General features: G+C 41.9%; 1 protein-coding gene across 2 annotated transcripts in view; it reads left to right on the forward strand.

Annotated features, from left to right (window-relative positions):
• The window catches only part of PAMR1 (peptidase domain containing associated with muscle regeneration 1), a 67,581-nt gene that overhangs the window by 31,684 nt on the left and 12,179 nt on the right, over positions 1-23,718 (forward strand). For both annotated transcript variants that reach the window (XM_051804128.1, XM_051804129.1), the window contains exon 6: positions 5,724-5,831. In XM_051804128.1, the coding sequence (XP_051660088.1) occupies positions 5,724-5,831 (108 nt within the window). The remainder of the gene's footprint in view (positions 1-5,723; positions 5,832-23,718) is intronic.

Genomic DNA, 23,718 nt, shown 5'->3' on the forward strand with positions numbered 1-23,718 from the left:
AGTGACCCACATTTCATGAGGTCATCCTGGGTATACCTGTCTCAGGAAATTTAGTTAGTTTATATAATCCTTATATAAATACACAAACCTACAGAGGATCAGCTCTTAGCAATGAGCAGAAGTGCAACTAGCAATCTGAAATGTACATACTTCTGGATGCAGCACCTATGCCATTTCTTAGCCTGCCCTGTTCTTGAAATGTCACTTTTAGTACCTGCTAGTAACATAGCAGGAGCAGTTAGCTATTGATAGTTTGCCTGGGCTTACAGCAGGAGAGGTGACATAGAACAAATGAGTATGGCGTGGGCTATGTTGCATAAGGGCTGCCTACACTCAGGGAACTAACATTTTCCATATGGTGCAAGCTGAATTGGTTCTGTTTTCCCTGCCCAGCAGGGAACACTTGGTATTCGAATATGGTTGAGCACTTTATTTCCGCCCCATTTTTAGTGGTAATTATTCTGAGGCTGTGAGGCTGCAAGTGTGGTAATCCACACAGAGCACGTTGTAAAGGCTTTCTTAGAGTTTGTGAGGAGGTCTTATTGTGCACTTTATTATGAGGCTGTTCTGGTCTAATGTGTAGCTGCAGTGAAAGGCTTTTCAAACACTCCCAGTGTCTTTTTATGTGAAGCATTAACCTGGCCAGCAGGACCATTTAAGGGAAGAATACAGTGTTCATGGGGCAGCATAGAATTGAAAGCGAGGGCAGCACAGGATCGAAAGCTCTGGCAGCACATTGAAAACTGAAGCAATTCCCTTGAAATTTTCCTCTGTGCACAGCACTGTGGAAGAGCCAAAGTCCCCAGAACAGATTTCACAGGGCTTACTAGAGCATTTTCCTATGCTGCAGGTGAGAGCAGCAGCAGCACAGGTGCTTACAGGATGTGGACCAGGCCATGGAGGTGATCTATGTCCCCAGCACCTTAGTGGAGTAGTGGAGAGGACTGAAGAAGCATCTTATGCTGCCAAAAGTGAATTCCTTGAATTCCTTCCCTTTCTGGCTTCCCTTCCTGTGAGCTCTGTACTGGCATAGAAGTCACAGCTTGCTGAAACAGGGGTGCTGACTGCACAGATGTCACTGGTTCAACTGCCAGAAAGGTTTTGATTGATACAAAATAAGTTGCAAAGCCTGTGTCTCCTTTAGGAAAGGTCACTGCATGTGTAGTTATTAAAGGATGAAACTGCACAACCTGCTGTGCTGCCTAGTCTGGGGCAGGTGCTAGGTCCCATCCCATGCCAAGTGTGAAATGGGAACCAGTAACTGGCATGAGTGACTAGAAGTCACTCAACAGAATTCAGATGAGAATCATGGGGGGCCAGATGGGGAGCCATCAGGGTCTCTTAAAGATTAGTCATACACTGGATCCAGTTAGATGAAAGCCTGTTACTGACTTTCAATAATAACACTTAACTTTTTGTACCCCTAAGCTAGCGATCTTTGACACAACATAGTGGATTTAACCTTTTATAGTATTGTCCTATGTTGTTTGACTTAATCCAGTAAATCAAGACTCCTTAAAAAAGGAAAAATATTTAGTGCTCTTGAATATCAGGCATTTTCAAGGACAGTGTCTGACAGTATCTGAACCTTATCCTTGTCCACTTGACATGCTTACTTTTCCATAATGATGAGACAAAACTGTGGCAAAGACAAAGCTGAAAGTTCACTAGCTTCAAACCAGTGATTACAAAAGATCAGCCTGTACAGCCTTTTGCTTCTCCTTCCCTTTCTCAGTGATATTTTACATCAGTTGGATACAGTAAAATTGCCACATATATATTTCATTTTAACAAATGAATTACTGTCTTTAGTCAGACCTTAGTCTTCAATGACACCTGGAAGATATTTGTTGTCCAGCCATGTATGAATTGCTCTTACATCACCACATGAAACCTCCAGACAAGTCCATATGTGGCATCTATATATTTCTTGTCTCATGCCATCTGGATATAGGAGACTTCTCCAAGAGAAGCTACTCTGAGGTTGGTCCGTATGGTGGCAGAGTGACAGATCCTGGCACATGGGGGCTTTTCCTGAGGTGGGAGACGCCTGAGCAGGTCTTGTGGGAGGTGCTGAGGAGACCTGCATGTTGCCAGAACAACCAGCCCTCTGTGCCCCACTGTGCCTATGCAGAGCAGCCAGGGGGTGTGTGGCAGGTCACACAGTGCTTGGGTGCACAGCGGGGGCAAGGTCCTGCTGTAGCTGCAGAGCTGAGCCCAGCCATGGTATCCACTCAGCAGGGAGCTATGTCCTCTGCACATGCCAGAAAGGAGGTGGTGACCCAAGCAGAGCTTCCCCAAAAACATGGAGCCATCCAGGTCTGGCTGCAGGGAGGGCCAGAGCCTGTCTTTTTTGACTCAGTCATCTCTTCCCACACTTCTCAAGCAGATTGACTGCAAGACAGGGACTGGGAAAGCAATGTCCCTCCTGCTGTAAGAGAAGATCAGGGCTGTGACCTTCTGAGGAAGGTCAAGCCTATGGGACCTGACACCATGCATCCCAGAGTCCTGAGGAACTGGCTGATGTAGTTGCCGAGTCACTTTCCATTATATTTGAAAAGTCATGGCAGTCAGATGAAGTCCCAGGTGACTGGAAAAGGGGAAACATTGCACCCATTTTTAAAAAGAGGTAGAAAGGAGGACCCTAGGAACTACCAACCTGTCAATCTCATCTCAGTGCCTGTGAATATCATGGAGGAGATGCTCCTAGAAGCTGTGCTAAGGAAGGTGGAGGACAGGGAGGTGATTTGAGACAGCCAGCATGTCTTCACCAAGGACAAATCCCGCCTGACCAACCTAGTGGCTTTCTACAATGGAGTGACAACATCAGTGCACAAGGGAAGGGCTACAGATGTCATCTCTCTGGACTTTTGTAAGGCCTTTGACATGGCCACAACATCCTTCTCTCTAAATTGGAAAGAGATGGATTTGATGGGTGGACTGTTTGGTTGGATTCCAAGGGGAGCAGTCAACATCTCAGAGTCCAGATGGACATCAGTGACAAGTGGTGTCCCTCAGGGGGCCATATTGAGACCAGTGCTATTTAATGTCTTCATCAGTGTCATAGACAAAGTGATGGAGTGAGCACTCAGCAAGTTTGCAGATGACAGCAAGGTGAGTGGTGTGGTTGACATGCCTGAGGGATGGGATGCTATCCAGAGGGACCTGGACAAGCTCAAGAAGTGGGTCTATGGGAGTCTCATGAGTTTCAACAAGGACAGGTGTCCTGAACTTGGGTTGGAGCAACCCCAAGTATTGATGCAGGCTGGGAGATGAACTTGCTGAGAGCAGTTCTGACAAGAAGGACTTAAGAGTACTGCTGGATGAAAAGCTGGACATCAACTGTCAATGTGCATTTGCAGCTCAGAAAGCCAACTGCGTACTGGGCTGCACCAAAAGGTCTAGGGAAGTGATTCTGCCCCTCCACTCGCACTCTGGTGAGACCCCATCTGGATCATTGCATACAGCTCTGGGGTCCTCATCACAGGCAGATAGACCTGTGGAGCAAGTCCAGAGGAGGGCTGCAAAGATTCTCAGAGGGCCAGAATACCTCTCCTATGAAGAAAGGCTGAGACAATTTCAGTGTTCAGCCTGGAGAAGAGAAGGCTCTGGTGAGACCTTATTGCAACATTTTAGTCCTTAAAGGTGACTTATAACAGAGATGGAGACAGACAGCTGCAATAGGACAAGGTAATGAATGTAAACTAAAAGAGGGTAGATTTAGATTACATATAAGGAAGAATTTTTTATAGTGAGAGTGGCACAACACTGGAACAGGTTGCCCAGAAAGTGGTAGATGTCATGTCCCTGAAAACATTCAAGCTCAGACTGGACAGGACACTGAACAATCTGATCTAGTTGAGGATATCCCTGAAGGGGATTGGACTAGATGACCTTTACAGATCTCTTCCATCCCAAAGTATTGTATGATTCTATGATTCTGCTTCAGGTGAAGTCTCTGCAAGGAAAACTTCTGATTCTGGACTGCAGCAGAGTGAATGCTTTGAAGTAGTAGTATACAACCTCACCATAGGACCCCCAGGGTGGGTTGCTTGTGGTTGCAACACTCAACAGCTGGTACAGGCATTAATTTTTCTTTTTAACCAAAATAATCATGGAAGGACGAAGATGATCTGCAAAAGAATTGGAATGCAGAATTTTCTAGTAATTATTATTTCCAAGTTTAATGTGTGAGCTATCAAGCATGCTTGGATAATTCTTTAAGATAGCAAGGAATATGTTTTATAGTCAACGTGAACTGAAACTGAACTTCTGGTATGGATCCGATGTGAACTTTGCTGCAGAGTCTTGTTTTATAAAGATGAACTTGAAGCAGGACATCAGATCCTGAACTCCTCAGGTGTTGGAGTTACTTGAATCTTAAACTAGATCTAAATCTTGAGATTTTGGGTCTACTTTCAGTCTGCTAAAACCCACACTCAATTTGGAAAATAATCTAAGTGGAAATTATTTTTTTGCATTTTTGAGATTAATTTATGTTCTTGTCCTGGTTTCAGCTGGAATACAGTTAATTGCCTTCTCAGTAGTTGGAGCAGTGCTGTGTTTTGGACTTTGTATGATAACACACTAATGTTTTGGTTGTTGCTAAGTAGTGCTTACTCTAGATCAAGAACTTTTCAGTTTCCCATGTTTTGCCAGTGAGGAGGTGCACAAGAAGCTGAGAGGGAGCATGCCCAGGACAGCTGACCAAAACTGGCCAAAGAATGTCATGCTCAGGATATAAACCAGGGGGAGTTGGCTGGAAGCCACCATTTGCTGTTTGGGGAGGGGCTGGGCTTCAATCAGTGAGGGGTGAGCAACTGTGTTGTGCATAGTTTTTTTTCTCTCATGTGTTATTTCTCCGTCTCTCTCCCTTTCAATGTAATTATTATTACAATTATTGTTGTTATTATTATTATATTTTATTTTGTTTTAATTATTAAGCTGTTCTTATCTCAACCAGTGAGGCTTCCTTTTTCTTCCTCAATTCTCCTCCCTACCAGAGGAGGTGGGGTGAGTGAGTGGCTGCCTGGTACTCGGCTGCCAGCTGGGGTTAAACCATGGCAGTCCTACTCACTCATCTCTGTGTGTGTGTTATTACACGGTGGAATTTGCTGATATTAATTGCACAGTTACACATTCTGATATTAATTTATGCTAGTATGTACAGTTTGATGTGTATCACTGCTAGACTTGTTGCATGCAAGAGCTTCCCCAGAAAATTTAGGATCATCATGACCATTCACAGCTTCCTGAACCAAAAAGCAGAGAAGTACTTCTCAGAGACAAAGCAACTCCCAAAGTCTAGAATTACAAGATGCAAGACCAAAAAACCCGCCAGAACCCAGAACTTATCCCTAAACTCTGGAGTGAATGGCAAGAGAAATGTAGGTTGCTATTAAATGTCTTTAATTTGGGCTAAACATTATTTGAGCTTGGTGTAAATTATTTTTCTTCCACAGAAATTTCTTACCACTTGACTACATTTAAAGGAAAATGGTAAAAGTAATGGATGTTGGGTAAATTACTACTCACCCCTATTAGATCCTTTCTTCAGTAAGCAAGAGAAGAAGACTTTTTGATATGCATCAGGCCCTTTTCTCTGTCTTCCTAACTTTTAACCAGAATATATAATTTACCCCAAGACACAACCACCATGAGGAAAACCAGATAGGTCCCCGATCCTATGAGAGACCATGAACGTTCTTGCTTTTCTTTTACAGCTTGTTCTTCATCTCCATGTCTTCACGATGGAACGTGCATTCTAGACAAAAGAAGTGCCTACAAATGTGCCTGTCTGGCTGGCTACACAGGGAATCGCTGTGAAAACTGTGAGTACAGGCACTGTGTGTATGACCAGCCTCCAGGGTTGTCACTGATATAGGCCATTAATTGTTACGAGTGCCATTGATGTGTAGGTCAGGTCAGTCATACTGCCAGAGAGCACACTGAGTTTCCTCTGGCATTTTTAAAGACAGGGTGCTTGCAGTTCATGAAAATTTCCACTGAATCATTCTGGAGCTTTATGTCTATGTGTAAAAAGGTAAAACAGAAGTGGAACTAAGGAAAAGCACACAAGAAATCTCGTAGGGAATTAGCCTTATCAGACAGAGGTATACCTGCCTGCTGTTTTCCACTGTGTGGATCAGCTGTTCTCTACTAAAGACACATACTCCAGCTGAGCCTGGTGCTTGATGCTCTAGTCAGAGTCAGTCATAGGAAACTTGTCTCCCCCCACAGCCACCTGAAAGGTAGAATTCTGGCACCATGAATGACAGAGTCTTGGGATCAAAACAAATGAAGAAGGGTAGATTCTGTCCATGTCTGTGTTGGTAGTCCTCACTGTCCCTATAGTCATACACTCGGTTTTGTCTGCCAAGTGAATTGTAGAATAATTGGGTTTAAATCAATTGTCTGTTCCAGTGATTTACTTCATGCATGAGCAAATGTCTTCGTCTAACAGGGCTCGAAGGAGCAAGAAGGAGTAAGAATTGTGCAATATATGCCACGACAATGGCTATATCATCTGTACTAGCTGAAAGGAGCATGCTGCAACATTAAAAGTCCCTGAGCTAGACCTCCAGCTGACCCTGGAGGATTTCAGTGATGATGGTGAAATACACTTGAGATCATATTTGGCCCAAGACAGGAAGCATGGCTTACTGCTGTGGCATTACTCTGGCCACAAGGCACACAATGCCTTGCCTGCTAGGAGAGTTTTCAATTCTATGTCAGAGGAGCCAATATACACCAAACCTATCTTTTCCCCGCATATGCCATTGTCAGGAGTGGGTTCATCTCCTGGAATTTCTTTTATTTCATCAGGGGAGTTAAATCATAGTGACATGATACATCCTTTCATGGATCATTTTGAGATAAAAGACTTTTTGATTTCAGCAGATCCAGAATTACCTCATAAGGCTTGACTTCCCTCCCAGCAGATCAGAGGAGAGGTAGTTTTATATTTTCTATGAGTCTGAAAAAATTGTGGTTCTGAACAGCTGCCTCATTCTGCAGATTGCCCCAATTCCTGGTATGTGTTCCACAGGGAAAAGGTTACTGAAAATGGAAGGTTCCTGACCTCAGGACAGAGAGTGGCTGGCTCTTCTGCTAACAACCTCTTTCCTGAGAGTAGTTGTTTAGCAGGTCATTTAGGGACTGAAAACCCCCCATCTCTTTGCAACTGCTCAGTGGGATTAGTTCTGTTCCTGCCTTTAGAACAGGGTTAAAAAAAAAAAAAAAAAAGGAAAGATTCCTGTCTGGTTCAGAATGAACCTGTATTTCAGATTAATTACATTTCCAGCAAACCTCAACCCTAGTTTTGGCAGGCTCTACACTACGGTCAAGTCATGGAATGAAGCTCATGTTCTTTTACTGATTTTCTGTAACACACAGCAAAAAGGGAAGTTGGTAGAAAAACAATAGGATGAGACTTCTATCATCATAAACAATGAAGGGTACAAGTAGTAACAGGATGAAAGGGAGAAGACACTTAAAAATATAGACAGTAAGATTTTTAACTTGGTAGGAATCCTATAGTTTGATTAGTGAAAGAACAATTTAGGTGAATCAAATTCTGTTACTTTATGATGTTTGTGGCTGTGTGCTTGCCTTTTGCTTATGCTAGGAAGTATTGTTTTCCAGCACCTATATTGCTGCTTTCCATAACAGAAATAAAGGTTGACTTTTTTTGTTGTATATGAATAGCAAACCTCACAGTGGGAAAACATCATGGCAATTCTCTGTTTTTTCCATCTTCGAATAATTTTTTTTCTTAAGATATTTCCTTCAGTTTTGCCAAAAGGTATCCTAAGTATTTTCCACTTGTATGGGGGAGAAACCTCAGAAAGTTAAAGTTCGATTCATTTTTTAAGAACAAAAGGAAGAACTGGGAAAAAGTATCTATGAGTGTAATTCTTTAAAAATTAGTCATGTAGTTTCCTGAACAGCATTTCAGTTTAAATGTTAAAGAGAGATTGTGTCATGCTCAGAATCTTTCTTTCTTTCAGCAACAGTGCTGTCTTGTGAGGTGGAGCCAAGGGAATTAAATTTATTTCTGCAGAAAACAGTCATAAAATATTTGCTGTTGGAGCACTGAATATGGCTTTGGACACTGTAAGACTGATTTTTTTCAGCCTGGTTTTCTTGGAGCAAGTCAGGTGCAATCCCATTAAAGTTAATGAATGAAAAATAGATATAGGAGAGAAGAAAATTAGAGTCCCTTAATGTTAAGTGCCTGTAGAAGCTTTGTGATGGTGCAACAGAAGGTACCCAGAGTGATACAAGGGTTTTAAAGAAATACAATGGACATGCTTCAGATGAAGGGAGACTGGGGGATTATCTCACTGAGGAATAAGTTAAGGCCAAATTAAACAAATTTACAATGGATATTTCATTACAGAATCAGAAATTTTTTGGTCCCTTACCATCCCAATGCAGCTGTGTCTTTTTGTCTGTTACTAAGCTTAGTTTTAAGGATGTGGGAATCACTATTGGAATTATTATTGAAATCACCTTAATGAGATAAACCACAAGGAACCTCTTGTTTCCTCTGTTAAACTAAATTCCATCTATTTAACACGATGGTCAACATTGGTCAAGCTGCTTTCCTGAGGTAATATCTAACCCTAATTGCTCTGTCACGATTTGCAATATTAATAAAATAACCCAAGGCACAGGTTACTTATAACTAGCAATCTCTCTCCTCTTCCACTATAGCAGCCAGGAAATGAACTTTTTGTTTACAATTTAATGAGCTAATACAGTGATTTAAAGGTTTCAACAGCATGAAGTGCAATATAGGCAAGTATTTTTCTAACAGCTGCTAATATATTTTGATCAGTCCTGTTTCAGAGCAAGAAATATTTTATAGAAATATGTCTCATTTCACTCTAGATACTGTTAAAAAACCCGAACAATATGAAATTGTAAAACAAATGCTAACCTTTTTTTCTTCTGACTAAAACCACAATAAAGACAAGACTTAAGTACAGAAAAAAAAACCTTCTTACAGATAAATATGTGTTGCTATCATGGTACAGTAAGTAGAGAAAACTACTTCCTATTTTAAATACTTGGGCTTTTTTTCTGACCTTAAACTTAATTTGCAGTGTATCTGCATACCCCTCCCAGTAACCCCTTAGCCATGGTGACATGATTGAGGTAAAATTCAGGCTTTTCTGTTTGACCTCTGTAGATTTTAATGCAGTCAGAGGCACTGAAAAAACCACAAAATCAGATAATCTTGTTCTTTTAGCCTGCAATACTGTGAGACAGAGTGGCAACTTCCTCAAAAGATGCAGGGGAAAAGTAACCAGCTGACAAGTGCACATCCTGCATGCTAAAACCCAACCACTCCAGTATCAGATTGTCAATGACTCTACAGTGTGACAGCTACTTGTTGATTTCAAACTAAGAAAGGTCTTTTCCAAAGTCTCTATGTTGAGTTTTCCTGCTGAAGATGCAGCTGTAGAGAGATGGTATTGCTGGTACCCCATAGCACATGCTCTTGCCCTCTGCCTGTCCTCCTCCTAGGACAGGGTGTTCTGACTCAAATCCTCCTAGAGCTTGCTGGCCCCAAAGCAAGAGACCTTGACCTCATCCTGCCCAGAAATTTCCTGTTACCTTTATTTCAAACAAAGCCAGGCAAACTAGGGTTCCTACGCACATAAGAAGAGCTTTGCTGAATGAGGAATTCAGGGCTGAGATCTGATTTCCATTTTTATTCTGTTTCTTGCTTCTGTCTGCCAAGTAGAAGAGGTTTGCTCTGCATCCTAATGAAGAGTCTAATCCAATTGACTAAACTGTATAAACTAACTCCTTGCTGTAGCCTTTGATGTTGCTAGGGCTGGCCTTAGTGTGTTCCAACAGGCCTCTGAATGTAGCTTTCAGGCCCTTCCCCAATGCTTATATAATCCACTTCTATTCTTCCTGGCCCCATACAACTGTGACTTGGGCTGGTTCTTGGGGATGTGCTCACCCTAAACAGAGAGACTGATATTTAAGACAGGGAGAAAGCATTAACATCCCACCACCACACCCCACCCCCTGTTCTGCTATGGGAGAAATGAGCCCAGCTGTCAGTGCTTGGCATAAACTAGACAGAGTTTTAAACTCAGTAGAGCCTATGATAAGGCACTAGGGAAAAGTTCTGGACATTAAACCCTGTTTTTTTACCTAACCATGGATGTGTAATGCAGAGTCTTCTAAAGGAACGCTTACAGGTTTAATTTTGTCCGAAAGATTCTCAGTAATAGATTTCAAGGAGTGTCATAATCACTGGTATATACTGGGCCATTTGCAGCCCACAGGTGTTAGACCATGCCTATGCTGCGTGATTACAGTGGAGAACTTAATAATACCCCTGATAACCTGATAACCAAACACCCTCATAACCCCTCAGTTCTTTCTTTCCACTCTGTCCTGGAAATCAGTCCTATTCCAGTTGGGGAAAATGTTCCAAATAGAAATACGACTCCTAATTTCCCTGGGGCTGCCATTGGCTGGTGGGGACTGGGTTTTTTTGGGTGTGGGGTTTTTGCTTTGTTTTGGTGGGTTTTTTGTTTTGTTTCATTTTGGTTTTTTTTTTTGGTTGTTTGTTGGGCTTAGCTTAGTTTTTCCAGTGGAAAATAGCTTGTTACAGCTTTTTTTTAAAGGGACAAAGTTCATCCCCACTTGTCAAGGTGGCTCTTTTGGTGACTGTGTCACAGAGATGAGGTTAACATCACTCCTTCTCCATCACATTTTCATTGTCCTCCCTATAGGCATATGTGTATAGGGTGGGAAATAAGAACTCAACTCCTCCTGCTGTCAAAGTACATGTATACCTGGAACTGCTAAGGAGTAAAGGCTAGTGACCTTTTTTCACTATTACAATCCCAGGGTTCACCTACCTTCAGACCCACACACTAGCAAAAACCTTTAATTGCAATGTGGCAGTTCTCAGGTTTTGCAGGCCCATTAGGGGTTACAGGCTAAATCTGAAAACAGCACCATCCTTTGGCCTGTCATGGAGCAACTCTGTAGTGTGAACACAGTCAGGATGCCCGCAGAGGTGGCCATTCTCCAGAACCTTCCTAGAACTCCCTCTGAGAGGACATGTAGTATCACTCCCTGTGCCTCAAGCACTGTTATTTGGTTAAACTGCTCTTTGTGGCCAAGACTGTTCAGAGGGACTGTTAGTGCAAACAGGGTGAGAAAATCCTACAGTGATAAGTGTTTAGTGCCTAGTGCATGAATTTGAAGGGCTTGGGTAGATATGGAGGGAGAGATTTCTACTCCCAGTTTTCAGTATATTTCCTGGAGATTTCTCCCTTGTTTTGAAGGATGCTGGAACTGTTCACACAGAAACTGCCAAACCACCAAACATGATGTCTATTGCTTTAAAATAACCTAACATCAATTTCAGGTTGTCTTAATTTACTGAGCAATAAACTAAAGCTGTTCAGCTCCTGCTACAAAAACAGCCAAGAGGCCTCATAGGAGGACAGAAACACCTAAGAGAAAAATTATGTTGATGGCTGAGGATGGAAAGGAAACATCTGAAGCAACCACTAAACAACAGGTAAATTAGCCTGCAGAAAACTAGTCCCTAGGACTGGTCTTTCCTTCAGTTTGTCAATATGACTGTTGGATTGGATAGGTCATGCAGTCTCTGGGAGGAAGGTGCTCACGCAATGTGACAGTGTTTGATCTCATAATACTTTTATAAATGTTTTGAAACTCCAGTGAGTAAGTGTTGCTAACAGCAAGGCTGAAAGAGACAGGACATCTGCTTTACTGACAACTGCTCTTGTCCCTTTTTATTTTCTTGGTGTCAATTAACTAGCCATTTTTTTTTAGTTTTTCATAAAGTGAAACATATCTGGTAAAACCCTATGGTATTCTGCCCAGAGCATAGCCCCAGGCATTGCTATCATCTAAACAAATAAAAAATTGTCTCTTTGTTAATGTCATCTATCCAGGGCCAGGCCTGCCACAGGAAAAGGAGTCTATTTCTAAACTACATTAAATATTTTCATAAGGAATCTCCACTTGCCCTACCCCAAAACAATACTGAACTTTTTCCTTGGTCTGCTAAGATGCCTTAGAGATAAAACCATCTGTAGGATTCTCCCTGGTATGACTTGCCATGTGGAAGGATGAATCAGTGTTGGACCAAGCTGCATTCCAGGTATTTTTACCCCACTGGACCGGCCAAAGATACTTTTCCCTGTCATTTAATCACTGAGTCATTTAGGAGACTAAGTCCTTCTGGCAGGCCTGCTCTAATGTATGGCATAAATCAGCATAGAATAACCGCATGCAGGCCAAAAACCAGTTTGCATCACAGGCACACTTTAAGCTTAGCCCCACGTTTTGCAAAGGTCAAAGATGATGGGGGGCTGGTGTAGAGTTACAGAGTATTCTGAGTTGGAAGGGACCCACAAGGATCATTCAGTCCAACCCTTAAGTGAATGGCCTCTATGGGGACTGAACCTGTGACCTTGGTGTTACTGGCACCTTGCTCTAACCAACTTCTAAGTTGCTGATGGAGGTGTTTTCTGCTGCCTAGCTGAGGAGGAGGAGATGTAACTTTTGGTTTCTTTGGAGCTAGAAGAAATGAGAGAAAGGCCCAGAGTAGATTATAGATTTGGGATCTCTGCCTCTATCAGGCATTCATCATTGTTGGCCAGCTAGCTTCCCTTACCTGCTTCATCACCCTCCTAATCCTCTACCCTATTATTGGAGCCCTAGAAAACAAAATACTCAACTTCTAAAAATACTCTAATAGTTTATAAAAAACATTGGTCTTGTAAACCAACAAGTGAAGACTACACCTCTTCTTTAGGATTCCAAAAATCACCTCAGAAAAAAGGGACCTAAACCTCTATCTCCAATTCCCAAAGCTGGTATTTTACATTAAACTACTCTCTGATTTTTACTGTTAAATTGCCTGAATCACCCTGTCAGATAACCATCACACAAACTCCAAAACAACAAGTAAAGTTAATAATAGCCCCCATCCTGTGACCAAAACCATCCCCACTCCACAAGAACAAAACAGCTGCACCACTAAAATCCAGTCAAACAGAAAACATACCCCCACTATCAACAGTAGCCATCCCAAACTTTCAGCATTCAGTAACTCCCCCCAATAACTACCTCCAAGTTCTAAAAGACCCACACCATAACAACCAATCCCACCAAGCCTCTGGAAAAGAGTCTGCCACTAAAGACAAAAAATAAACAAAACCACTGTCATTCCACCCGAATTAACCATAAACAACACCAATGACACAAAGGAGACCCCCAAACTCAACAACCACCCACCCCCTGCAACAGACGCCAACAGCAAACCTACCATTCCATAATATGGTGAAGGGTTAGATGCAACTGCTAACCCTCCCAAAACAAAGCACAACCCTAAGAAAAGTAAAAAATAGGTCATAATAATTCCTACTTGGCCTCTCTCCAAGGTCTATGGCCTGAAAACACATCATTGTAAGCTTCAGCTACAGGAACCCACCAAAAATACTATTTTTATTTTTTGCTTCCCCCTCCCAACCTTCTGCTCAGTCCTCTCTGCAGACTACTGATATACTGTTGGTAGCTTCTGCGGTGTAAGCATAGTCTGCACACGGTCTTGCAGGTCATCTTTCAACTGCTTTGACAGTTTGCTGAAATAATCAGCATGCTTAAATGCTGACAGTTTCGTTCTTCTCCCCCCCTCCCCACCTCCAAGTTCATTAAAAGGCTTTGTTCCTCCTTGAGGATTTTACACTCAAACATCTCTGAGGCAAGCTACCTTACACACTTCCCTTTGTTGTGCTCAGGGGAATGGATTTCATTGTCTTGCACGCTGTTTGCAGGTGATACAAAACCCAGCCAAGGCAGAATGGCCCCAGGCAGTAGGAAAGATGACACAAAGGACCAGGCAGAATTCCGCTTGTTCATATCTTATGGCTCCCTCTCTCCTCTTTGGTTTCTTCAAGAGCTCAGGAACTGCATTTCACAGCCAACCAAATTGCCCTGCTACTTCCTTAGTACTCTCCTGCATTTTAGTTCCCTTCATTTTCTTTTCCCTATACTCTCATCCCAACACTTGGTAATTTCCATCTCTTTTTCTAAAATGGGCAATGCCTCATCTTCCTTTCTATATGAAATTCAGCTTGGATCCCCGCAAAAGGCTGAATGAACTATTCTGTCAGCCATGCTAGGGTGAATCTATATCATTAAATATTATTTTCCTGTTACAGTTAATACACATTAACAAACATTATTTCAAAGCAATATGCATTTCTGTAGAGTGTCTTTCTCATCCAACGTTGTTTGGGCTTGTCCCTGTTTATCTGGAGAGCTGACATCTCCACAATGAAACACCTCAGGCTTATTTACTCTCTCATTTGTAATTTGATATAATAATGAGCATATCCACTTCTCTCTTGCCCTAGAATCTTCCCCTGAGCAGACAATGCTCTCCTCTGCAGCACAATACTGTGATGTTTTCCAAGGGACACATTAGGGAACTTAAGATAAATATTAGTTCTTGCTACTGATAGAGAAAGTGAATGTTGTGGATCGTTAGGATACAGCATCCCAGCACAAACAGGTCCAGTTGTATAATTAAATAGGCCATCCAAGTACCGGAAAAGGTTGTATCCAGAGACACAGCTTTCTAAGGGCTAAGAACAATGCTGATAAAGATCAAGTGGCTAATTGTAAGCAACAACCTCCAAATTGCCTCCGGATGAATAAATCACAGTGAGTGATCCAAGCATATTTTCACATGGATACGGTCTCATTCACAGAGGCAGGGAGCTGGAAAACATCAGGGGTGAATTCCAATTGGCTGGAAGGGAATGAAAAGATCTGGATTTCAGTAGGGATTACGTCACACTTCTGTGTAATTATTCCTAGCCAGTGGAACCACTGCAAAAGCAAAAAGGCCCAGAGAGCAGGACTGGACACCTACTGTCTCTGGTTCTTTGGGCTGGTTGATCAGCTGCTCTTGTTATGATTTCCTTTGACATTTCCAGAACTAATGTGAGGACTGGCAAAATGCAAAGAGAGGAGATTTGAACTTCCAGGATTCTTCCACAGGGGATAAATTAAGGCCAAAGATCTTTGTAGTGAATAGTCTGCCCCAGCAATTCTGCATGAGCTGTGGCTGGAGCTGGGCATGGAGCTGGGAGAATGTGTCCTGGGACATCACAAGAGGCATGAAGGAAGGACAGTTTCTTCCCTTTTGAAGCACAAGTGAGTGAGGGCAGAGACAGTTTATCAAAAGTCCTCCTTTGCTAGCAACCTAGATGGACATTACTGCAATGCAGGGAAGCACTTTTGGGGAATAATCCTTGTTACACCTTCAGAACTTGTATTTGATACTGAAGGCCAAGGTCCTGAGTGATGTTTGTTCTTTTAGCTATTGCAGTCACCACGAGTGTTTTTGTGGAGCTGGCCATTAGTATCTTAGCCTTGGCTAAGTGCCTATGATAACACAGAGGTCTGAGGTACCTCTGAGACCTCTGCTTAAAGCCTCACCCAGTCATTGCTGAGTCTGTGGTGACAGGCATAACCAAGCAGAGCAGTGCTGCTTTGATGTGTGGCTACAGTTGTTCAGAAAATGCTGCCATCACTGTGAATGCATTTTATGACAGTGGTTTCTATGCCCTTTCCTGTACAGGATCTACTGTGGTGCTTGCAAGTATTTGTTCTCTGCTACAGAGTCTTGCTTTAAAACAAAATAATTTTCAATCCAAACCTTAGCACTCTTGGCTTTCCTTGTTCACTCTCTTCTAATTTCTAATTGTAAAAGCTGCAGTCACATTGGTTTTTCACCTAAAGTGCAGAGCCTGTCAGCTCCAAAAAGTAAAAGTTCTGAGTGGCAACAAAGAAGACAAGCGAGCATTCTAGACAACACCAGCCCCCTCAGACATGGCCCGTGTGAACACACACCACCCCCAGAAAGCATTTTCTTCAGAATTCTGACCAAGACCACCTGTCCTCCAAAGCTGTTCAGCTCCCAGCAGTCTGTTCCTGCTGTGGGGAAGAATGATGATCACATTGCTAAGCTAATGCCATCAAGCCTCTCTGGCTCTCATTCACATCCAGCTCTTGCCAGAGTCTGGAGGAGAACAGCTGGGCTGCTTGTCACTGTGTGGCTTCTTAGTCATCAGTGCTCTCCAGTGCAGGAGCGGTGGGAGGCTCAAGGAGGTGGTGGCAAGAGTGTTAGTTTCCTTATGCTGGATCCTGCAGTACTTGATACCATTTATTCAGGAGATCTTGAGCTGAGAGTTGATTTTGAGAGCAGCATCAGAAGATGCCAGGCTCTTTCCTGAGTATAACTACCATCACTGTGAATTTAAGTCCTTGTAGGAAAAAAAGCCTGTGCTGAAACAATTGTAGGCTCCAGCAGAGCGTCAGTAGTGTCACAGAGAGAAGGACATTTCCTCCACAATTTACACAGATTGCTTGATGAGGCATTACAGGACCTCACCAATCAATGTTGCTGTCAGCAGACTTATGATATGCCCATGATTCCAGCATGCGGAGAACCTTGAAGGCAGACAGGAGTCAGACAAGAACAATGGGACTCCTAAAGCATAAGTCTGGAGTCAGGGTTCCTGTCTGTGTGTGTGTGACCTAACAAATGCAGGTTTGTCAGGCCTGAGCACAGAATAGTGCAGAGCCACACTGCACTGCCTCAGGATGGCAGAATGGACTGATGCCTCCCAATGTGGACTATTTTATCAAATCCATTGCCAAACTCGTATGCTGGTTTGCAAGCCCTGCACATTGCTTATGAGAAGCAATAGAAAAGCAATTCTGAGCACTTTGAGCCATGGCCTCCAGGAATCTTTCACCTCATTCTTTCCTAGAGGATACAGCTATTCTAAAATAATTTGACAGCCAAGGTCCTTATGCTTTTGGCTAAAGTTAGTCTCTGTGGGCTTATGTGTTAGGCATTAACTGTCTCTGGGCTGCTATGCCAAGCTGCAGAAGGAGGATGTCTCAGGAGAACCATCTGAGTCCTCCCCCATGTCGGTTCTTTTCTGATAGCAAACCCTGTGAGAACCTGGGGGTCCTCACCTAGTGGATGCATGCTGTGGAGAGAAGGGATCAGCACAGGGATAAATGGTATCAGAGATTTACATGGACTGACAGAGCTCATGGACTAGGATTAGGAAATAAGCTCTGTTATGAGTGAAGACAACAAATTCTGTAAGTCTGAATTCAGAAAAGTCCCATATGGGACTTTGAAAAGGGCATCACAATACCCAGCAGTAGCTGCTAAGCTTCTGGTGGCTGGGTCCCTCTTTAACTCATGTGCTTTGTGTTCAGACATACTGAACTATCTGCTCCCATATGGCTTCATCACCTTTGAACAAAACACTACTGCTGAGAATAAAGTGTAGATTCCTAAATGGTAAGACTATTTAATGCCACACAAAGTTGGGTCAGTTTAAATATAAATGTAGTAAGAATATCAGGAGATGACAGGACTGTTAGCATTGGCACTTACTCAGTGTTTACCTTCAGATAAATCATTTGATATCTCAATGCTATCACTTCCCCAGCAGTAAAATGCAGACAGATGCTAATTTTATAAAAAAACATTGGAAAAACAGAGATTACTGTTATATAATGATACTCAGGTAGTCATGTCATCAGACTTGCCTTCTAAACAAAACTTAAACCAACAAAAAAAATTTGGTCAAATCAGACTTGCAGTCCAAAAGTCAAACATGATGGTATTTATCACTATTGACTTCAGCAGGCTTGGCTGTAGGCAGCCTTTGCCAATATCAGTGAGCTCTATGAAATGTATGTAGGTGGAGCTGGCTAGGAGTTTTCTGTTAGAATAGTGTCATAGCAGAAATTTGTATTTTCTGCTGTATTCTTATTTAATTTTTATTTCCCTAGAGAGAAAAAAAAAAAAAGTCACTTCCACATACTCTGCCTATTGTGCTCCCTCTACCAACAGCATCTTGGAGCCATGTTTCTAGGGCTTCCAGGTCCTCTGGCTCCAGAGAACATGTTGGCCACTGCTGTAAAGCCAAGAAACCTCGAAGTTCAGATCCAAAATCCTGATGCTCAGGATCCCTGTGCAGGTGTTTTTCTGGCTTGTCAACTGCTGTGACTTTTAGCAGCATGCAGGGTCATGGTAGCATTCACTTGAAACAGAATGTCATTTTGGCTTCCTCCAGACAAAATGTCCTGTCTCTCGGGATAGTTATTTAAATTTCTTCAGTTTCAGTGTCTATTGGGCTTTCTCTGACAGCCATTAGATGGTTTGGCTAGGATGGTGGCACCAGGGGGTCCAAAGCAAGTCCATAACTCTTTTTCTGCAGAGGAAATATGCTAGGATTTGTTACAGCAGAAGCTGCTCTATTCCCCTACTTGTTACAAGTGCAGTTTCTGTGACCATTTTCAGTGTTTGGCCTCCACTGAGCACGCCAACAGACCTTATGCAAAAGCACTGTTACAAGTACCTACAAAAGTTGTGGGGCCCCCAACACAAGAAGGAAGTGGACCTCTTGGAAAGAGTCCAGAGGATGGCCCCGAAGAGAATCAGAGGGATGGAGCATCTGTCCTCTGGAGACAGGCTGAGAGAGCTGGGGTTGTTCAGCTCAGAGAAGAGAAGGCTCTGGGGAGACCTTATAGCAGACCTCCAGTACCTAAAGGGGGGCTAGGAGAGGGCCACAGAGGGACTTTTCACAAGGGCATGTAGTGATAGGATGAAGGAGAATGGCTTTAAGTAGAAGGAAGGTGGATTTAGATTAAATATCAGGAAGTAATTCATTACCATGAGGGTGCTGAGACACTGGAAGAAGTTGCCCAGAGAGGTTGTGGTTGCCTCATCCCTTGAAGTATTCAAGGTCAGACTGGATGGAGCTTTGAGCAACCTGGTCTAGTGGAAGGTTCCCTGTCCATGCCAGGGAACTAGATGATCTTTAAGGTCTCTTCCAACCCTAACCATTCTATGATTGTATGATTCTATAAAAAATGCTCAACAGAGCTATACTACATAGGCAAAATATGCTATATACATCAGCACAAGTCAGCCTAAAATCCAAACTCTGATTGAAAATATGCAACAAGATAAATTTCTTTAGCAGGAACCGTATTAAAAAGTTTTGTAAGCAACTTAAGAACAAAACTCCATACAATTACAAGCTCTTGCACCTAATATTTCAGGGAGAGACAAAAAGAGAAATATAAACCTTTTATTAGTACCGGCAATGAGAAATGAGATTTAATTCAGGAGTGCAATATATTATTGAAAGGTTGTGCAGAATTTAGAGATAATAAATGATATGTGTGAGGGGGAATATATATTATTTAACAAAGTAGGTGAGAGGAAGGCAGCAGAAAAAAATAGTGTTCATTTATTGAAGGGATCCTGGGACAGAAGCAAATGATAATTCCATCAGGCAGGATTTGAAGGACATTGAAGAGAGAAAAGTGTAGCTCAAGAGATCATCTAATTTATCTCACTGGTGATAAAATTAGCTTGAAAACTATTTCTAAATGGCACATAATTCAGATCTGAGGAATGTCTCTTACACATAATTTAAAAGGAAGAAGTATTTGCACTGTTATTATTAATAATGGAATATTTTACTTAAAAATTCAGGAACTTACTGTTCCTCTAGTCAAGTTTTCCTCATATTGAGGAAAGTTATCTGAGAAATGTGGAGGCATTTTAATGTTTCATATGGTACAGAAATTGTTTTCTTTTTCCCAAGACACCAAAGTAAGAGGCAAGAAGCACAATAAGTTTTATCAGGAATGTGTGAGTTTGTGATATAGACACTTGAGGCAGCTCTGGTTTTTATTATCTGACAACTGGGCTGCCACAACTGAGCATTTCTGCCAGAGGCATGTGTAACCACCTTATCATATATCTTCCTACTTTGCTGTCTTATGAACTATATGGAACTGTATCAAGCCAAAACTCACCTCAAACCCTAAAGTGACAAGGCTTACCTATATGCCTGTATAGTTTAATTGTAGAACTTCCCAGGAACAATGCTGTGTAGCAAAATATGGAAAAATTAAAACAAACAAACAGAACTATCTCCATTCATAATGCATTTGCTAGTGTCACCCTGTTCTCTCCAAAGTCTATTTTTTTTACGTGGAGTTTCAGTTTTCAAATGATGAGACTCATAATTTCCACTTACATCCTATTATGCTTTTCTAACATTTGTCAAGGAGACTTTTTCTTGAGTAAGAATTACCCTGTGTTTCATTTTATCCTGCCCGAATATACCTCTTTGTCTTCCCGTAAACATTTTAATGCATCCTTTCTATTTTTAGCTTTTTGATTATTGCAGTTTTTAACTTTTCCATGACCAGGGTGGTCATTCTTAGCTCTTAGTCACTCTCAAGATTACACTTCCCTAACATTATTTTCACCTTTCCCTGAAACCTTTCTCATTTTCCTATTGCTTTCTAGATATAAATTCACCAGAATCTTAATAGGTCTGATGACATCCCGACAGGAGGAATGGGATCAGCCTGACCCTCATGGAGTCTCTGGGTTGCTCAGATATTTTTTGGCAGACCTTGAATGAATGTCTTTCATATTTGGCTGTCCATTGCCACATCATAGTAGAATTTTGTAGACACCTGGTCCATTTTCTGGGTTCCTAGTGGCTTTGGTTTGACAGGAAAGTTCAGGGATTGAGCCCTGCAACCTGAAATCCTGACGCTTTTAGTTCAGTTTTGGTAGGGCTGTCTCAAACTTACATTTTGGGGTAAGTATTGTTGAATTCATGGTACATTTCATGCATAATTCTGTCTGAAGTTCTCTACCTTGTCTTCTGCTTCTTCCTCTGTCTGCTTTGCAAAGCACATGGAAAAGTTAGGCAGTGACTGCTATTCAGAGGGCATTGCACTAACACTAGGGAAATGTTGATAAGGCCTTTAGGTAGGATAAGATCTCTGGATGCCAGTTCTTTCTTTAACCACTGCTGTGTCATTGAGAAAAGTCCTCCCATGGGTTATCAAGACAGATTTTCCTACTCCTTCTCTCATTTTGCTATGAACAAGTAGTGCTGTTGCAAAACAGAGGATAAACGACACGTCTAAATTGCCTCAAAGGTAGGAAGCCAGAGTCACAGGGCAGTAGGAATGTTTTTTGACTGTTTCTTTGTTTTACATGTGGAGCAGGGCAGTCTAACTAGTGGCCTAGGAATGGTTCAAGCTCATGGAGTGCTGCTGGAGAGCCCACCACCTGCTTCCCAAGGAAGTGCTGTCCAAGCAGCTTCCAGCCCTGTCTGTGCTGTAGCAGTCAGGCTAGACTAGGCACAGGTATAGCTCGGGATGGATACAAGGTGGGATGGGGATGGCTGTGGGTGAGTGAGGGCTATGAGGGGAATCCTGCCCTCTCTGGAGTGATACTCAGAAGTACTCAGTAGATGGCAGGATCAGACCCATCCTGCCTAGGCAAGGGAATCTGAAATCAATCGAATACCTTAGAAAGCTTAGAAACTGAAGAGAAGTGGATTGGCTCAGGTGGTTGGATTTTATGGCTAATATGTATCCAAAGGGTAAGGGCAAAGATAGGTATGAATGACATTTACAAAATGTTCTTTCCTTTTTTTTGACTTCTGAGAAATGTCTGTTGGAGAATTGGATGTAGTCTTACACCAGAAGAGAATGTTGAAAGACTTCAATAAAATATCTCAAACAAAGGAGGCTGTCCTAAAATTCAGTGGAATACACTGCACATTCTGAAAGATATAAGAACCAGTCAAAATCACAGTCTTGATGGGAAGCTATCCGCAAAAAGATAAGACGAACTTGGATGAAGCACACGGGCTAGGATTCCCTTCATAATAACTGTTCAAAACTCCATTGTCTGTAAAGGGAAAAGGTGCAGAAGAGATGCCTGAAGCGTACTATGTGAAAGGGATAAAAGGCAAGTCAAACTGAAGAGGGAAAAAAACCTATAGAGCTCAAACCAAAGCAGTAGAAGCAAGTACTAGAGTAACTGTATGAATCTTTCAGGCTAGATAATATCACTGAAAACAGAGAGCTCAGCTGTAGTACTGAAATGCAGAGAACACACCAAGATTCAAAAACACATTTAACTGGTAGAGAGAACAAAGGAACTTAACAAGATTATCTGAACTTAACAAAATAAATGGAGTGGCTGTTCCTCTAGTGGCAAATTTTAAAGAAAAGGACAGAAGATGAGGGAAGACCCTGTGTTACAAGAGAATGGACAAGCAGTAGCTAAAGGCACGGGTAACAAAAGGGACACATCTATTAATAATACTAAACTGTTTTGCCATCAGAGGAACCCTGCAGTGGCTCTGTAACATAAGTGGCTATGAGCTAATGCTTGTGACATCCCTATGATGAAAGGGGTGCTCTCATTTGTCAGATACAGCAGATGAAGCAACCCAGCTATGACCACAGTTTTTTAACTATGATTAGATCTCCTGACCTTCTGCCTCCATATCCTCTGTTCTAGGCCATAGTTCAGTACTAAATTAACCTGTGTAGGAAACGCTGAATTTACGTAATAAATTAAACCAGAGCTGTTCCAGCCGGCTCACACGTGCACAGAGAATCTAAAGAAAGTGTGACAACAGAACAAATCAAAAGGACTAGAAATGAAATAGCTTAATGAGTTAGGAGACTGAACAAGAACAGATACTTATAAGTAAGTAAGTGTGGCTTTGTGAAAATTTTCCAGGATGGACCTAGAACACAAAAGTTGTTCTGCAGAGTTGAACTGGACCACATGCAAAACAGAAAACCTGTATTTATGATAAAAAATAGAACTCTGAGTGATGAAACAGATGTTTCATCTAATTTTCTCATTTGACAAGCTCAGTGTGACTTTACATTGAAAGAGAGAAACATAAATGCAGGGAAATGGATTGCTGCACAGAGAAAGATATGGAGGGAGTGACTGGGAACACAAAGATCATGACTGCAAAGATAAGTGTTCTGAGAATTTAAAACACCTAGAAAACCTATGTTCCCATTGTTTCCCTTTCATTTATCTATATGCTTGTGTATACGCATATCCACCTATATATGTGTGTATATGTGTCTATATTGTACATGAGAAACATCAAGGGCTAGAAATAAATTCTGTTGAATTTTTATCATTATTCTTTTGCTGACAATGATACTGATGCCAAACACTTGGAGCCAAGAGGAAATGCTGAGCTCTCCTAACGGGATGTGTTTTCATTAGGAGCACTGAGTCCAGGCCCATCTCTAATGCTTAAACATTAGACAGTTTTTCTTGCCAAGACTTGTGCTCACTAGTGCACAAATGATTCTTCCAATTCATTATTTGATGTCTTCCTTATGTGAATATTTGAATGGTCCACAATCCATATAAACAGATGTATTTGTGTGTGCTCTGTGTAAGGATTACAGGGCAGAGGCCTTAGAAAAGCTTTTTCTCTGAAAGTGTAAGGATTGAAATTTGGCTTCAGGTTAGCAAGCAATTAGCTATGAGGCAAAACAGAAAAAATCAAATTCTAAAAGTAGGGATTGATCTCTTTAGCATTCATCTATGTATCTTCAGTGGAGTATTACAGGTCCTAGGTAAAAAAGCTATGTGCATATCTGTGTGTTGCACTGAATCCTTTCTCATGCAGTTTTTCACAATGAATGACCCAGGCAAAGAGAGACAAAGAGATGGATAACTGTGTGTATAATAAATCATGTGTTTCCTACATTGCTGTGAATTCTACCTACAGA

The sequence above is a fragment of the Manacus candei genome, unplaced genomic scaffold (assembly GCF_025592945.1).
Source record: "Manacus candei isolate 608988 ecotype Guabito, Panama unplaced genomic scaffold, ASM2559294v1 h1tg000060l, whole genome shotgun sequence".
In the NCBI taxonomy this organism is placed as follows: domain Eukaryota; kingdom Metazoa; phylum Chordata; class Aves; order Passeriformes; family Pipridae; genus Manacus; species Manacus candei.